The sequence below is a fragment of the Ascaphus truei genome, chromosome 3 (genome assembly GCF_040206685.1).
Source record: "Ascaphus truei isolate aAscTru1 chromosome 3, aAscTru1.hap1, whole genome shotgun sequence".
NCBI lineage: Eukaryota > Metazoa > Chordata > Amphibia > Anura > Ascaphidae > Ascaphus > Ascaphus truei.
In genome coordinates, this window is record NC_134485.1 from 197,071,932 (window position 1) to 197,084,170 (window position 12,239).

At 44.2% G+C, this 12,239-nt stretch overlaps 1 protein-coding gene across 1 annotated transcript in view; it reads left to right on the plus strand.

Annotated features, from left to right (window-relative positions):
- Nucleotides 1-12,239, plus strand: part of TMEM132E (transmembrane protein 132E) — a 475,320-nt gene that overhangs the window by 451,009 nt on the left and 12,072 nt on the right. Inside the window, exon 6 of the mRNA XM_075589907.1 lies at nucleotides 7,438-7,643. Coding sequence (XP_075446022.1) covers nucleotides 7,438-7,643 — 206 coding nt within the window. The remainder of the gene's footprint in view (nucleotides 1-7,437; nucleotides 7,644-12,239) is intronic.

Here is a 12,239-nt window from a genome sequence, read left to right on the forward strand (position 1 = left end):
ATTTTTTAAGTGAAACTTTTTTGCTGGCACCTACTAAATTCTCATAGGAGAAAATTCCTCCGTGGAGACAAAAATGCGTAACGGAAGTAAGGTGTGTGCACGAGCGCACGCGTCCCCACTGGCTAATCTCACTGCACTAAAAATACTTGCTGGATACGAAAAAGCGATCCACGAGTGTTGAGCACTGCTCGCACATGCGCAGATGCAGCCAGCACCACCTGCTCATGCGCAGAAGCAGCCAGCACCACCTGCTCATGCGCAGAATAGACCAGTGCCGCATGCGCAGAAGCAAGCAGCACAGCATCTGCAGAAGCAGGCAGCACAGTTCACGCATGCGCAGATGCAGGTAGCGCGGTTTGCGTATGTACAGAAGCAGGCAGCGCCATTTGAGCATGTGCTAAAGCAGGCAGCAGCATTTGCTCATGCGCTGAAGCAGGCAGTGCCGTTCGCACATGAACAGAAGTAGGCAACACCACTCACGCATGTGCTTAGGTAGACAACACCACTCGCGCATGTGCATAGGTAGACAACACCACTCGTGCATGTTCAGAAGCGGCCAGCTCTGCCTGTACATACAGGGAAGCGGCCAGCGCTGTCTCCTCATGCGCAGAGAAGTTTCATTTACAACGTGCGTGCTCGGCACACACCCCATCTTTTTTATAGACAGCACTGGACACAAGTGTTAAAAAACTGACCATGTCAGTCAAAAACAGTTTGGTTGATAACCCTACATTACACAAATCTTCATAGTCATGCCCAAGAGAAAAAGGCATCACACCTGTCTACCCAAAACATCTGTTTCTCCCATGTCTACTGTATATATATCAATGCACAGTTGTACCAAATTTAACAAACTTGTCAATCATGTATCTGTGGTAGATTGTAAGAGATTTGACTACATCACACTTTGCAGATTTTTGTGAGTAAAGAATGGGGAAAAATGACTTAAAATGAATATCCCATTATAATATGTACTCCAAGTAACTCCTCCTAACGAACTTCTCCAAATGACACTCATGTCATTTCATGACAATGAAAAAATTGTAAGCCGGAGTACAGGTAGAAAATAACTGTACTGTACTTTAATACACTGTCAGAAAGACACACATGATCATATTTATGGACCCAGGTGCAGAATATTATACTGTGCATTAAAATACATTCATTATAATATGTGTTATTCCTCTATAACCATATCCAAATCACAAGAGGCAAAAGAGCCCAACATTGGGCCTCATGCAGTAAGCCCCGATACAAAATTTTCGGCACGAATTGCGAAAATGTTTTTTTTGGGCGATTTGCCCTCGCAGTATTCAGTAAGGGCCGAATCCTTCCGATCCCTGCTGAAGCACTGCGAAAGCAAAGCTGCCGATGAGCTGTGGCAATACAGCCTGGCTCCCGATAAGGCTCCCGATAAGCCTTTGGTGCCGATAGATGTTTGCAGCTCTCTCAGCGCAAACTTCGGCACCAAAAAAAGTATTTAAAAACAACTTTTATTCATAGTGTACATGTGCAGGGGGTCTTCGGAGCTGAACCGCGTTGGTTTGAGGTCCGGGGACCCCCTGCCCCCCGAGATACAGGCCCCTTTATGAGGTGCCGGTATCCCTCGGCGTTTAAAGGTCCCGATCACGTGACCGCGACCTGTAAACAAACCAGAGGGATACCGGCACCCCATAAAGGGGCCTGTATCTCGGGGGGCAGGGGGTCCCCGGACCTCAAACCAACGCTGTTCTGCTCCGGAGACCCTCTGCACATGTACAGTATAAATAAAACACACACACATCAATAAAGACTCGTTCCTTACCTTGGCGGCTATGTGCAACGGTAATGAAGCAGCATGAATGTCTTTTTAATTATACTGTACAGTGAGCAGGTGGTCCCCTGAGCTGAACCGCATTGCTTTGTGGAGCAGGGACCCCCTGCTTCCCGAGTTACAGGCCCCGGTATGTGTCATCGGGTGGCAGTGTCGACGCCATGTTTATAGCGTCCCCGCAATAAACATGGCGTCCACACTGTAACCGATGGCCCAAACCGGGGCCTGTAACTCGGGAGGCAGGGGGTCTCTGAGCCACAAATAAATGCGCTTCAGCTCAGGGGGCCTCCTGCTTCCGCACAATATTATTAAAATACATTAATGCTGATAGCCGCTAAGGCAATGAAGGGGTTAACGCATAGTAGCATGTTTATTGGGGACAAATGCCCCCAATAAACATAGCATCAATACACAACATACAGTATAGTAATGGGCAGAATGACTATTATCCACAAATGGATAATAGTGCAGTTGTCCATTTACAATACATACACAACAATAAAGACTTTAAATACATATAGCACTCACCCATGTCCCACTGCCACGATGAAGGCCATCCTCATCTTCATCCTGCCCATGCCCCATCCGCTTCTGCAAAACAAACACAAGAATTACAACATCCAAATTAATGTCCCCTAACCCCTTAATCACCATAGCGGTTATTAACCGCTACAGTTATTAAGGGGTTAAGCCACCATCACCCACATACCCTCCCCCACAAAGCCCCCCAACCACCTTCACCCAATACCCACAGGGGAGTCCTACCAAATACCCTTGGGCCTAATACCCCCTCCCCCAGCACATACAGTACAATAATGTGCCAAATAACTATTATCCACATAGGGATAATACATTATTTGGCCATTATTAAACACATTCAATAACGTTAAAATGTAAAGAAACTTGTACTAACCTCATCAATAAGAAGTCTCCGTCGCCAGCATCATCCTTGGGGTCCGTTGCCAACATTAGAAATAGCCACAACATTTCAATATCATTAACATAACACTGAACCCCTTAATCACCTTATCGGGTACTAACCTGAAAGGTAATTAAGGGGTGAAGCCATCCTGCAATGCCTACAACAGTTATGCATAACATCCTCAGTGAAATAAAAACCAATTGCCTAACCAAATTCCATTTAATCATTCAATCTGTAGGCTCACATGCCTCATAAAACATTGCATTTACAGTGTATACATGTAGCATAACATGTAAACTGCATGTACACGCTGCAAATCAATGTTAACAATACAATAATGCCACTCAAATCGCCATACATCACAAGAAGTATATTATTTAATACAATAAACTCACCATCAATGAATTACCACACATCAATTACATCCCTAAACAATTAAAATACCATCCATACCAATTACACAATGAACTAAAGCTATCCTAACAGAGAACAACTTCAAAACATAGTCAAAAGTACACCAACAATTACAATATAATAAAGCAAGGCTTTCCATATCCTACTGTACGGCCTGGAAGCCCAAAACTTACATCTGTCTAAAAATAAAATACATTTAGCACACATCAATGCATAGCCACAATGATTAACAATACAGAATTAGAAGCTTTAACAACACTATCATTTCTTACCCTGTATATATATCTGTACACATACATACAGACATACATACAGTGGGAAGAAATGATATGCATTGTAAAAAATGAAAACATGAAAAAGCAACACAAAAAACAGTTACATTAAGTACATTTCTTTATTTAACTTACCATTACTTGCCCCCACCGACTCCCGTTGATCAGCTTACTCACGAACCAATCCACGACACCATCCACGACACCATCCACGACACCATCCAGGAACAAATCCACGACACAATCCAGGAACAAATCCACGAACCAAACCAGGAACCAATCCAAGAACAAGTGCAGGAACCAATCCAGGAAGCAAGCCACGAAGAAATCCAAGAAACAATCCACGACACGATCCAGGAACAGGAACCCATAAAAGAAAAAAAAACATAACAAATTAAAAATTAAAATAATAAAACATGACAATCAAGGGTTGTACTAGTTTTATTCTTAGTGAATCTGTATTACAATACCTTGTTCCGGGGTCTTCTTGACGTCTGGTGCCACGCCCTGGTCTTCAATCTTCAGGAGGAGGTCCGTCCTCCTCGGCATCTGCCTTCAAAATGAGACGACATAGGCTTTTATAGGCCTATGACGTCACATTTGTCGTCATATGGTTCCCACGGCCCTGATTGGGCCGTGAAAACCATGTGTTTTGGCCGATGTAAAAAAATTGATGACGTCACTTAAAGGCAATGCCAGCACAGCCAATCAGAATGGCTTTGCTGCTATTGCCTTTAAGAAAACGTCATGAAATGACACATGGCCGGACTCACATGGTAAGCCAGCCAATCAGAGCGTGGGAACTCCATCCCTACTCTGATTGGTTCAAGTACCATGTGAGTCCGGCCATGTGTCATTTCATGACGTTTTCTTAAAGGCAATAGCAGCAAAGCCATTCTGATTGGCTGTGCTGGCATTGCCTTTAAGTGACGTCATCAATTTTTTTACATCGGCCAAAACACATGGTTTTCACGGCCCAATCAGGGCCGTGGGAACCATATGACGACAAATGTGACGTCATAGGCCTATAAAAGCCTATGTCGTCTCATTTTGAAGGCAGATGCCGAGGAGGACGGACCTCCTCCTGAAGATTGAAGACCAGGGCGTGGCACCGGATGTCAAGAAGACCCCGGAACAAGGTATTTTAATACAGATTCACTAAGAATAAAACTAGTACAACCCTTGATTGTCATGTTTTATTATTTTAATGTTTAATTTGTTTTTTTCTTTTCTTTTATGGGTTCCTGTTCCTGGATCGTGTCGTGGATTGTTTCTTGGATTTCTTCGTGGCTTGCTTCCTGGATTGGTTCCTGCACTTGTTCTTGGATTGGTTCCTGGTTTGGTTCGTGGATTTGTTCCTGGATTGTGTTGTGGATTTGTTCCTGGATGGTGTCGTGGATGGTGTCGTGGATTGGTTCGTGATTAAGCTGATCAACGGGAGTCGGTGGGGGCAAGTAATGGTAAGTTAAATAAAGAAATGTACTTAATGTAACTGTTTTTTGTGTTGCTTTTTCATGTTTTCATTTTTTACAATGCATATCATTTCTTCCCACTGTATGTATGTCTGTATGTATGTGTACAGATATATATACAGGGTAAGAAATGATAGTGTTGTTAAAGCTTCTAATTCTGTATTGTTAATCATTGTGGCTATGCATTGATGTGTGCTAAATGTATTTTATTTTTAGACAGATGTAAGTTTTGGGCTTCCAGGCCGTACAGTAGGATATGGAAAGCCTTGCTTTATTATATTGTAATTGTTGGTGTACTTTTGACTATGTTTTGAAGTTGTTCTCTGTTAGGATAGCTTTAGTTCATTGTGTAATTGGTATGGATGGTATTTTAATTGTTTAGGGATGTAATTGATGTGTGGTAATTCATTGATGGTGAGTTTATTGTATTAAATAATATACTTCTTGTGATGTATGGCGATTTGAGTGGCATTATTGTATTGTTAACATTGATTTGCAGCGTGTACATGCAGTTTACATGTTATGCTACATGTATACACTGTAAATGCAATGTTTTATGAGGCATGTGAGCCTACAGATTGAATGATTAAATGGAATTTGGTTAGGCAATTGGTTTTTATTTCACTGAGGATGTTATGCATAACTGTTGTAGGCATTGCAGGATGGCTTCACCCCTTAATTACCTTTCAGGTTAGTACCCGATAAGGTGATTAAGGGGTTCAGTGTTATGTTAATGATATTGAAATGTTGTGGCTATTTCTAATGTTGGCAACGGACCCCAAGGATGATGCTGGCGACGGAGACTTCTTATTGATGAGGTTAGTACAAGTTTCTTTACATTTTAACGTTATTGAATGTGCTTAATAATGGCCAAATAATGTATTATCCCTATGTGGATAATAGTTATTTGGCACATTATTGTACTGTATGTGCTGGGGGAGGGGGTATTAGGCCCAAGGGTATTTGGTAGGACTCCCCTGTGGGTATTGGGTGAGGGTGGTTGGGGGGCTTTGTGGGGGAGGGTATGTGGGTGATGGTGGCTTAACCCCTTAATAACTGTAGCGGTTAATAACCGCTATGGTGATTAAGGGGTTAGGGGACATTAATTTGGATGTTGTAATTCTTGTGTTTGTTTTGCAGAAGCGGATGGGGCATGGGCAGGATGAAGATGAGGATGGCCTTCATCGTGGCAGTGGGACATGGGTGAGTGCTATATGTATTTAAAGTCTTTATTGTTGAGTATGTATTGTAAATGGACAACTGCACTATTATCCATTTGTGGATAATAGTCATTCTGCCCATTACTATACTGTATGTTAGGGGGGTATAGGTGTTGTTGGGTATATATATATATATATATATATATATATATATATATAATTATTTAATTATTTATTTAATTCGTTATTGTGGGGCTGGGGTGTTTTTTTTTTATTATTGTGGGTAGTGGGGGTGTGTGAAGGGGGCATTAGCCCCAACGGTGGTTGTTTAGGGCTTGCGGGTGGGTAGCGGGAGGCCTTAACCCCTTCAGGACCGTAGCGGTATTAACCGCTACGGTCGTGAAGGGGTTAAGTGCCCCCGCATCCCCCCCGCAAGTCCTAAACTCACACCCAGGGCCAAATACCCCCCTCACCCATCCCCGCTACCCACAATAACGCTGGCACGGTGGGTTAACCCCTTCATTGCCTTAGCGGTTAGCCGCTAAGGTAATGAAGTGGCTTTTAAATGCCTTTTTCCTGCCTCGGATGCATGCCGGGGGGCTCCGGTGCGGGTATCAGCTCCGGAGACCCCCGGCATCAATCACAGGCAGGAAAAAGGGCTGATTTTTCCTAAGTGTCGCCCTTGCCGATGCTTCTCCTTCAGCAAGTTGCCAACTTTAGTTGGTGGGCTGGATTGGCCATAAAATCTCCAATCTGGCCTGCCGATCAGCACCAAAAAGCTGATCGGGGCTTATTGAATTCAGGCGGGAAAAAAAAGTCCCGATAAGTGGCTTATCGGCAGCCGGGTGGCGAAAAAATTTTTTTCGGAAGAAAAGTTGCCGATAATTCCCACTTATCGGGGCTTACTGAATCAGGAGGGCAAAAAACGGCTATAAAATGCCGAAAAAGCCTTATCGGGGCTTACTGCATGAGGCCCATTGACTTGATACAGTGATGCTTACTCACTTGTTTACAATACTTCTTAAAATGGCTACCATGGACATCATGTTGAAGGTACCTTGAATCTCTCCTGTACAGTTTGAGTGTAATAAACAGCGGGAAGAAACTAACTGTAATAGTTCTCCATTGCACTCCAAAAATAAACTGATTTAACAATGCTTCAATCTTTTTACACCTTTAACAGCTTTGTAGTATACAGTAAGCCTGTTTTTTTCATGTTCTTGACATTTTACTGCCAAGGGAGATGGGGAACCACATAAACTAAAGTTGTGTAATTCACTTGTGTGCTGTTTCACCCCTTCAATGTTGAGAGGGTGCCTGTGCAAATTGTTTAACTGCATTGACAATACAGAGTGCTGTATATTGTTTTCTTTCTCTCTGTCAGGTGTCAAGCAGCTGTGACTACGTGTTTGTGAGCGGGAAAGAGACGAGGGGCTCTATGAACGCACAGGCCATTTTTAGCTATGAGCATCTCAATGCACCTCTAGAAATGACCGTCTGGGTCCCCAAGCTCCCATTGTACATTGAGCTGTCTGACGCTAAACTGAGCCAGGTGAAAGGGTGGAGGATCCCTATACTGCCAGATAGAAGGTAATGGCTATGATGCAGATACACTACAGCATGTCTATGACTTTCCACTGTCATTGTACCAAACTTAGTGTCAAAGAAAGTTTAGGCAATAGGAGGGGTGAGGACAACAAATTGAGGACACATTCCTTTTCCAGCTTTATTGAAACATTCTATCCTTTACCACTTATATTGCACATGTATTATTATAACATGTCCCAATATTTGACAACACATCACAGAATTGTTCATAGGATATAGTAACAATGCTTACACTGTGCATGTCCAATGATATGGCTAACATGAGTGATTGCTAAGGATGAGGATCACTGACCTGCCTTTAGAGAGTCTGGGAACCCACAACGTCTCATGTTTAGGAAGGACCAAATGTATACTCCTTGCAGCTTCATCACTTGCCTCTTCTATTGCAAATAAACCATGCTACCATTGATAGAATTGCTGTTACAAAATTATAGGGGAACATGCCTGACGGAACAAATAAATTAATCCCATTGAAAGCAGCAGGATTTTTGTTATTGGTGATGCATTGTAAGGAACCCCGACCCTCTCTAATAGCGCGTCTGAGATCAGATGCATTGTAAGGAACCCCGACCCTCTCTAATAGCGCGTCTGAGATCAGATGCATTGTAAGGAACCCCGACCCTCTCTAATAGCGCGTCTGAGATCAGATGCATTTTAAGGAACCCCAACCCTCTCTAATAGCGCATCTGAGATCAGATGCATTGTAAGGAACCCCGACCCTCTCTAATAGCGCGTCTGAGATCAGATGCATTGTAAGGAATCCCAACCCTCTCTAATAGCGTGTCTGAGATCTGATGCATTGTAAGGAACCCCAACCCTCTCTAATAGCGCGTCTGAGATCAGATGCATTGTAAGGAAGCCCGACCCTCTCTAATAGCGCGTCTGAGATCAGATGCATTGTAGATTCTTCTGTATTTGGTACAATTTTCAAATGACCTGAAAATTACAGGGATGTTCGGGGAACCCAAGGGTTCCTAGGAACCTCAATTGAAAAAACACTTCTCTGGTACTTATATGAACAGGATTTTTGCATAGCGTCATCAGGAAACAGACTTTTTCACCACAGAGGATAATTTTTGTTGCAATAATAACAAATTTCTAGCACAAACACTTATAGCATGGTAAATTGAAAAGTCAAGAGACTAAAACATCCCAAGCTAGTGCTGCACAGCTGAAGCAGAATCCCAGTATCACTGATCACAATGTAATGTCCATATATTCAATGATTTGGAAGTAATGAAGGATAGGTACGGATGAGTCAATTTTATGTAGCCCTCTTTCCCCCCCCCTAAGTGAGATTGGGGTGGGTAGGTGTATCTGACTACGTATTAGTGTGGTGCGGTACCTGTTTGGCGACCAGGAGATCTGAGCTTCCGCCACGGGGAACCTGGGGTATGTACTTACACTCGGTGCAGCACATCCACTGATGAGGCATCCCAACGGGGTGGGAGTGTGCCCTCACCAGAACCGACATACAGTAAATACACACCGTGTGAATAAACAGTATTTACTGAGCATGAACTGTAACTTCAATAACACTCTCTTGGCTTAACATCAAAACAATCTATGAATAACAGTGCATCACTCTGAATGCATACCATCCCCTCACCCACATGTCCATCATCACATCCCCTCAGTCTCTTGAGTATCCACAACAATAAAGAAAGTCTGAGTGTGAGGGACAGCAATTCCCTGTGTTGGGGCCCAGTGGTGCACTTAATGTATACTACCTCCCTGACCAGTCCTGGTCAGGAAAATCCTTGGACTCAGCAACACCGCACAGTGATCCCACGGCGTGCTGCGCTGCTCTCTGCAGGAATGGATGCACTCGCTGGCTCCACAGGGAAAGAATCTCCAGCCGGAATGATCCTTTATCACAGTCTCTGATACACGCTGTACTGACAGTCAGGTACTGTCAGACAGAAATCCTCTTGCTCTCTAATTATGGTGAAGGAGTCCCTGTCCTAAGGCCGACCCTATACCATACAGCTTCCTCTTGTGTCACAGGGGACTAATTGGACCCTGGGGTATCCCTCTACCCTAGTCCCTGCATGCAGAAGAACTCTCACTGACACAGCCAAATAACTGCTGCAGCTGCACTACAAAGCTACACTGTATCTTCTAGTCAGATCACACAGCACGGCAGCTGTGTCACTGACTAGACTTGCACACACCTAAGGGCAGGGTCCCTATCTAAGGGGCCTTCCCTAAGAACTTACCCACTAACCTAGTGGGGAGTGGGGCCTGCCTGGGTGTTACCTGGCCTAGTGTAAGAGCCTTGCTCCTTACACACTTCCTCCCCCTTCCTGCTCCCAGCTCCAACTGACAAACGTGGTCCCCGCAACATTGTAGCCTTCCTCCACAGGAGAAGCTGCAAAACCCTATTTGCTGGCTGGCTGCACGTGATGTGGGTGAAAGGGCAATCCCCAGAGGCTGCTGGGAATTGTAGTCCACTCAGGACCTCTGTAGCATTGGGACCGCGTGCGCTATCTTTACTGCGCACGCGCGATCCTGTAATGGCTACCGCGGTGGTTCTACGCATATGCGACCTCACGCCAACCTTAACATTGCCGCCGGCACTCCTAGCACTGTACAGCGTGTGCGCGACTACACTGCGCAACCGCGAGCTCCTACAAGATGGCGGTGCCCTGTAGCTGATGTCGCCGGCAGTCCCCGGTGACGCGAACGCCCCCGCAGCTCCCCGACATACCACGGGGGTCCCTGTTCTCCTGCGGTGATAAAGGGGGCCAGGGGGAAGCCTGCTACATTTATATATGTAAATCTGGTGACAGTGTTCCCTCTGATGTACTATATATTCAGTCCAGCAATGATCCAGAAAAAATGAGGGTATACAGCAAACACTGAGCATTGAACGGGGAGGAGGGGGTATATAAGCAAAGTGGGTTGCAGTCCAGTGAAGACTCAGGGCGGCCTGAGCAACCACTCCCTCAATAATCACAGCCAGTGATAACCCCAACCAGATAGAACAAAGTCAATGAATAAATAAATAATTGCCTCAATTGAGCATAAACTACTCAATTCACCCAACCTGGGAGCGTATATTCCAAACTCCGTGAGCCTGCAATCTCCACAGTGCAATAGAGGACCTGGAGAACAGGAACATGAAAAGGAGTGCTCCAATAGCAAAAAAACTGGGATCCAGGCAGGAAAAGTTGATGACAGGTACAGTAATTTATTCACAAACTGGAACCACTAGCAACATTGAGTTGCACAAAGGTACTTCTCTGACATGTTTCACGCACAGGGCGCTTTTTCAAAGAGAGCATGGTAATGCATCTCTTAGTAGGAAAAAAGTGTGCACAAAATACAAATTGTTTGCTAGAAATGATACTCTTCCATTGCAGAGTAATACACGTCTTTTATTGTGTACAGATCCAAATCAACCCCTGCACATGGTAAAATCACTACCACAAGGTCATTCAGAGGCTATCGTCAACACCCTGTCTTTTTTAACACCAATGTTGCAAATTGGACTTTAATACCAACATGGGATGGTTGGGGAAATAGTGGTGACCCATCTCCGAAATGCAAAAATCCCACAAGTCTTGATGAATCCGTTTGAAAGCTAAATAGCCCTCACATCACTGTGCTGCAAATAATTTGTACTCAGCCCATTTAAAGAACCCCCCCCCCCCTCCTGCTCTCATTATACAGTCACAGGTACACAGAGCCTTTGAAACACACCACTTTCCCCTTCCACCACAGAGCTACTGTATGCACTGATACTTTAAACATCAGAAAATTCCAATTTCTCCTCTTCAATTTTCTGCACCACTGCGTTCTAGTGATTTCTGCCAGGGGGAAGATCGGTAACTTTGTTTTTCAAGAGAAAGAGAATAGAAATGGCTTAATTTTTTCTTTTAACTCTTTCCCACCCACACGCTGACTGTCAACCACTTCCCATTAAAGACGCATACTTGGTCCATTAAAAAAAAACATTTACAGCATCTCTTCACTTTGCATATCTCCCAAACTGTTGCCTTGTTTAAGATGCAACCCCCTCTAACCACAGTCTGTTTGACCCAGCATAAATTGCCTTGCCGGGTGCCAGTTCTTTTATAAGCACTTAGGCGGCACTACCTGCCTTAAAAGGCTGGTGCTTGAGGAATGTGAGGCCTATTGGAGCCCATGTCTGTCAGCTGTAATTCTCACTCCGGAGATGCTATTGCAGCTGAGAATAAATCACATGAAAGGCAAGGAGAGAACGGAGCTATGTGCTGCGAGGTTCACAGCACGTTAATCTATTGTTTTGCATTTGGAAGTCCTTTCACACAGGGGAGGCAATAGGCAACTGCCTCACAAAGGCATAGGATTTTTTTGTGCCCTGGAACCAGCTTTGTTATGTGCACCAGACTCTCGCTCTCAGGCAGGTAACTAATACATAAACACCTTTTTTTTAATTTTATACTGTATATTGCTACAAAGACAAAATAACTTCTGCTGACAGTAAGTGATATTTCTAACAGAGATGAGTGCGAGTCCTAATACACTTGGGAAGTGGTCACATGCTGTACAGTTTGCTTCTGACAAGCACATTGTCTTGCAAAGCCCTCTATA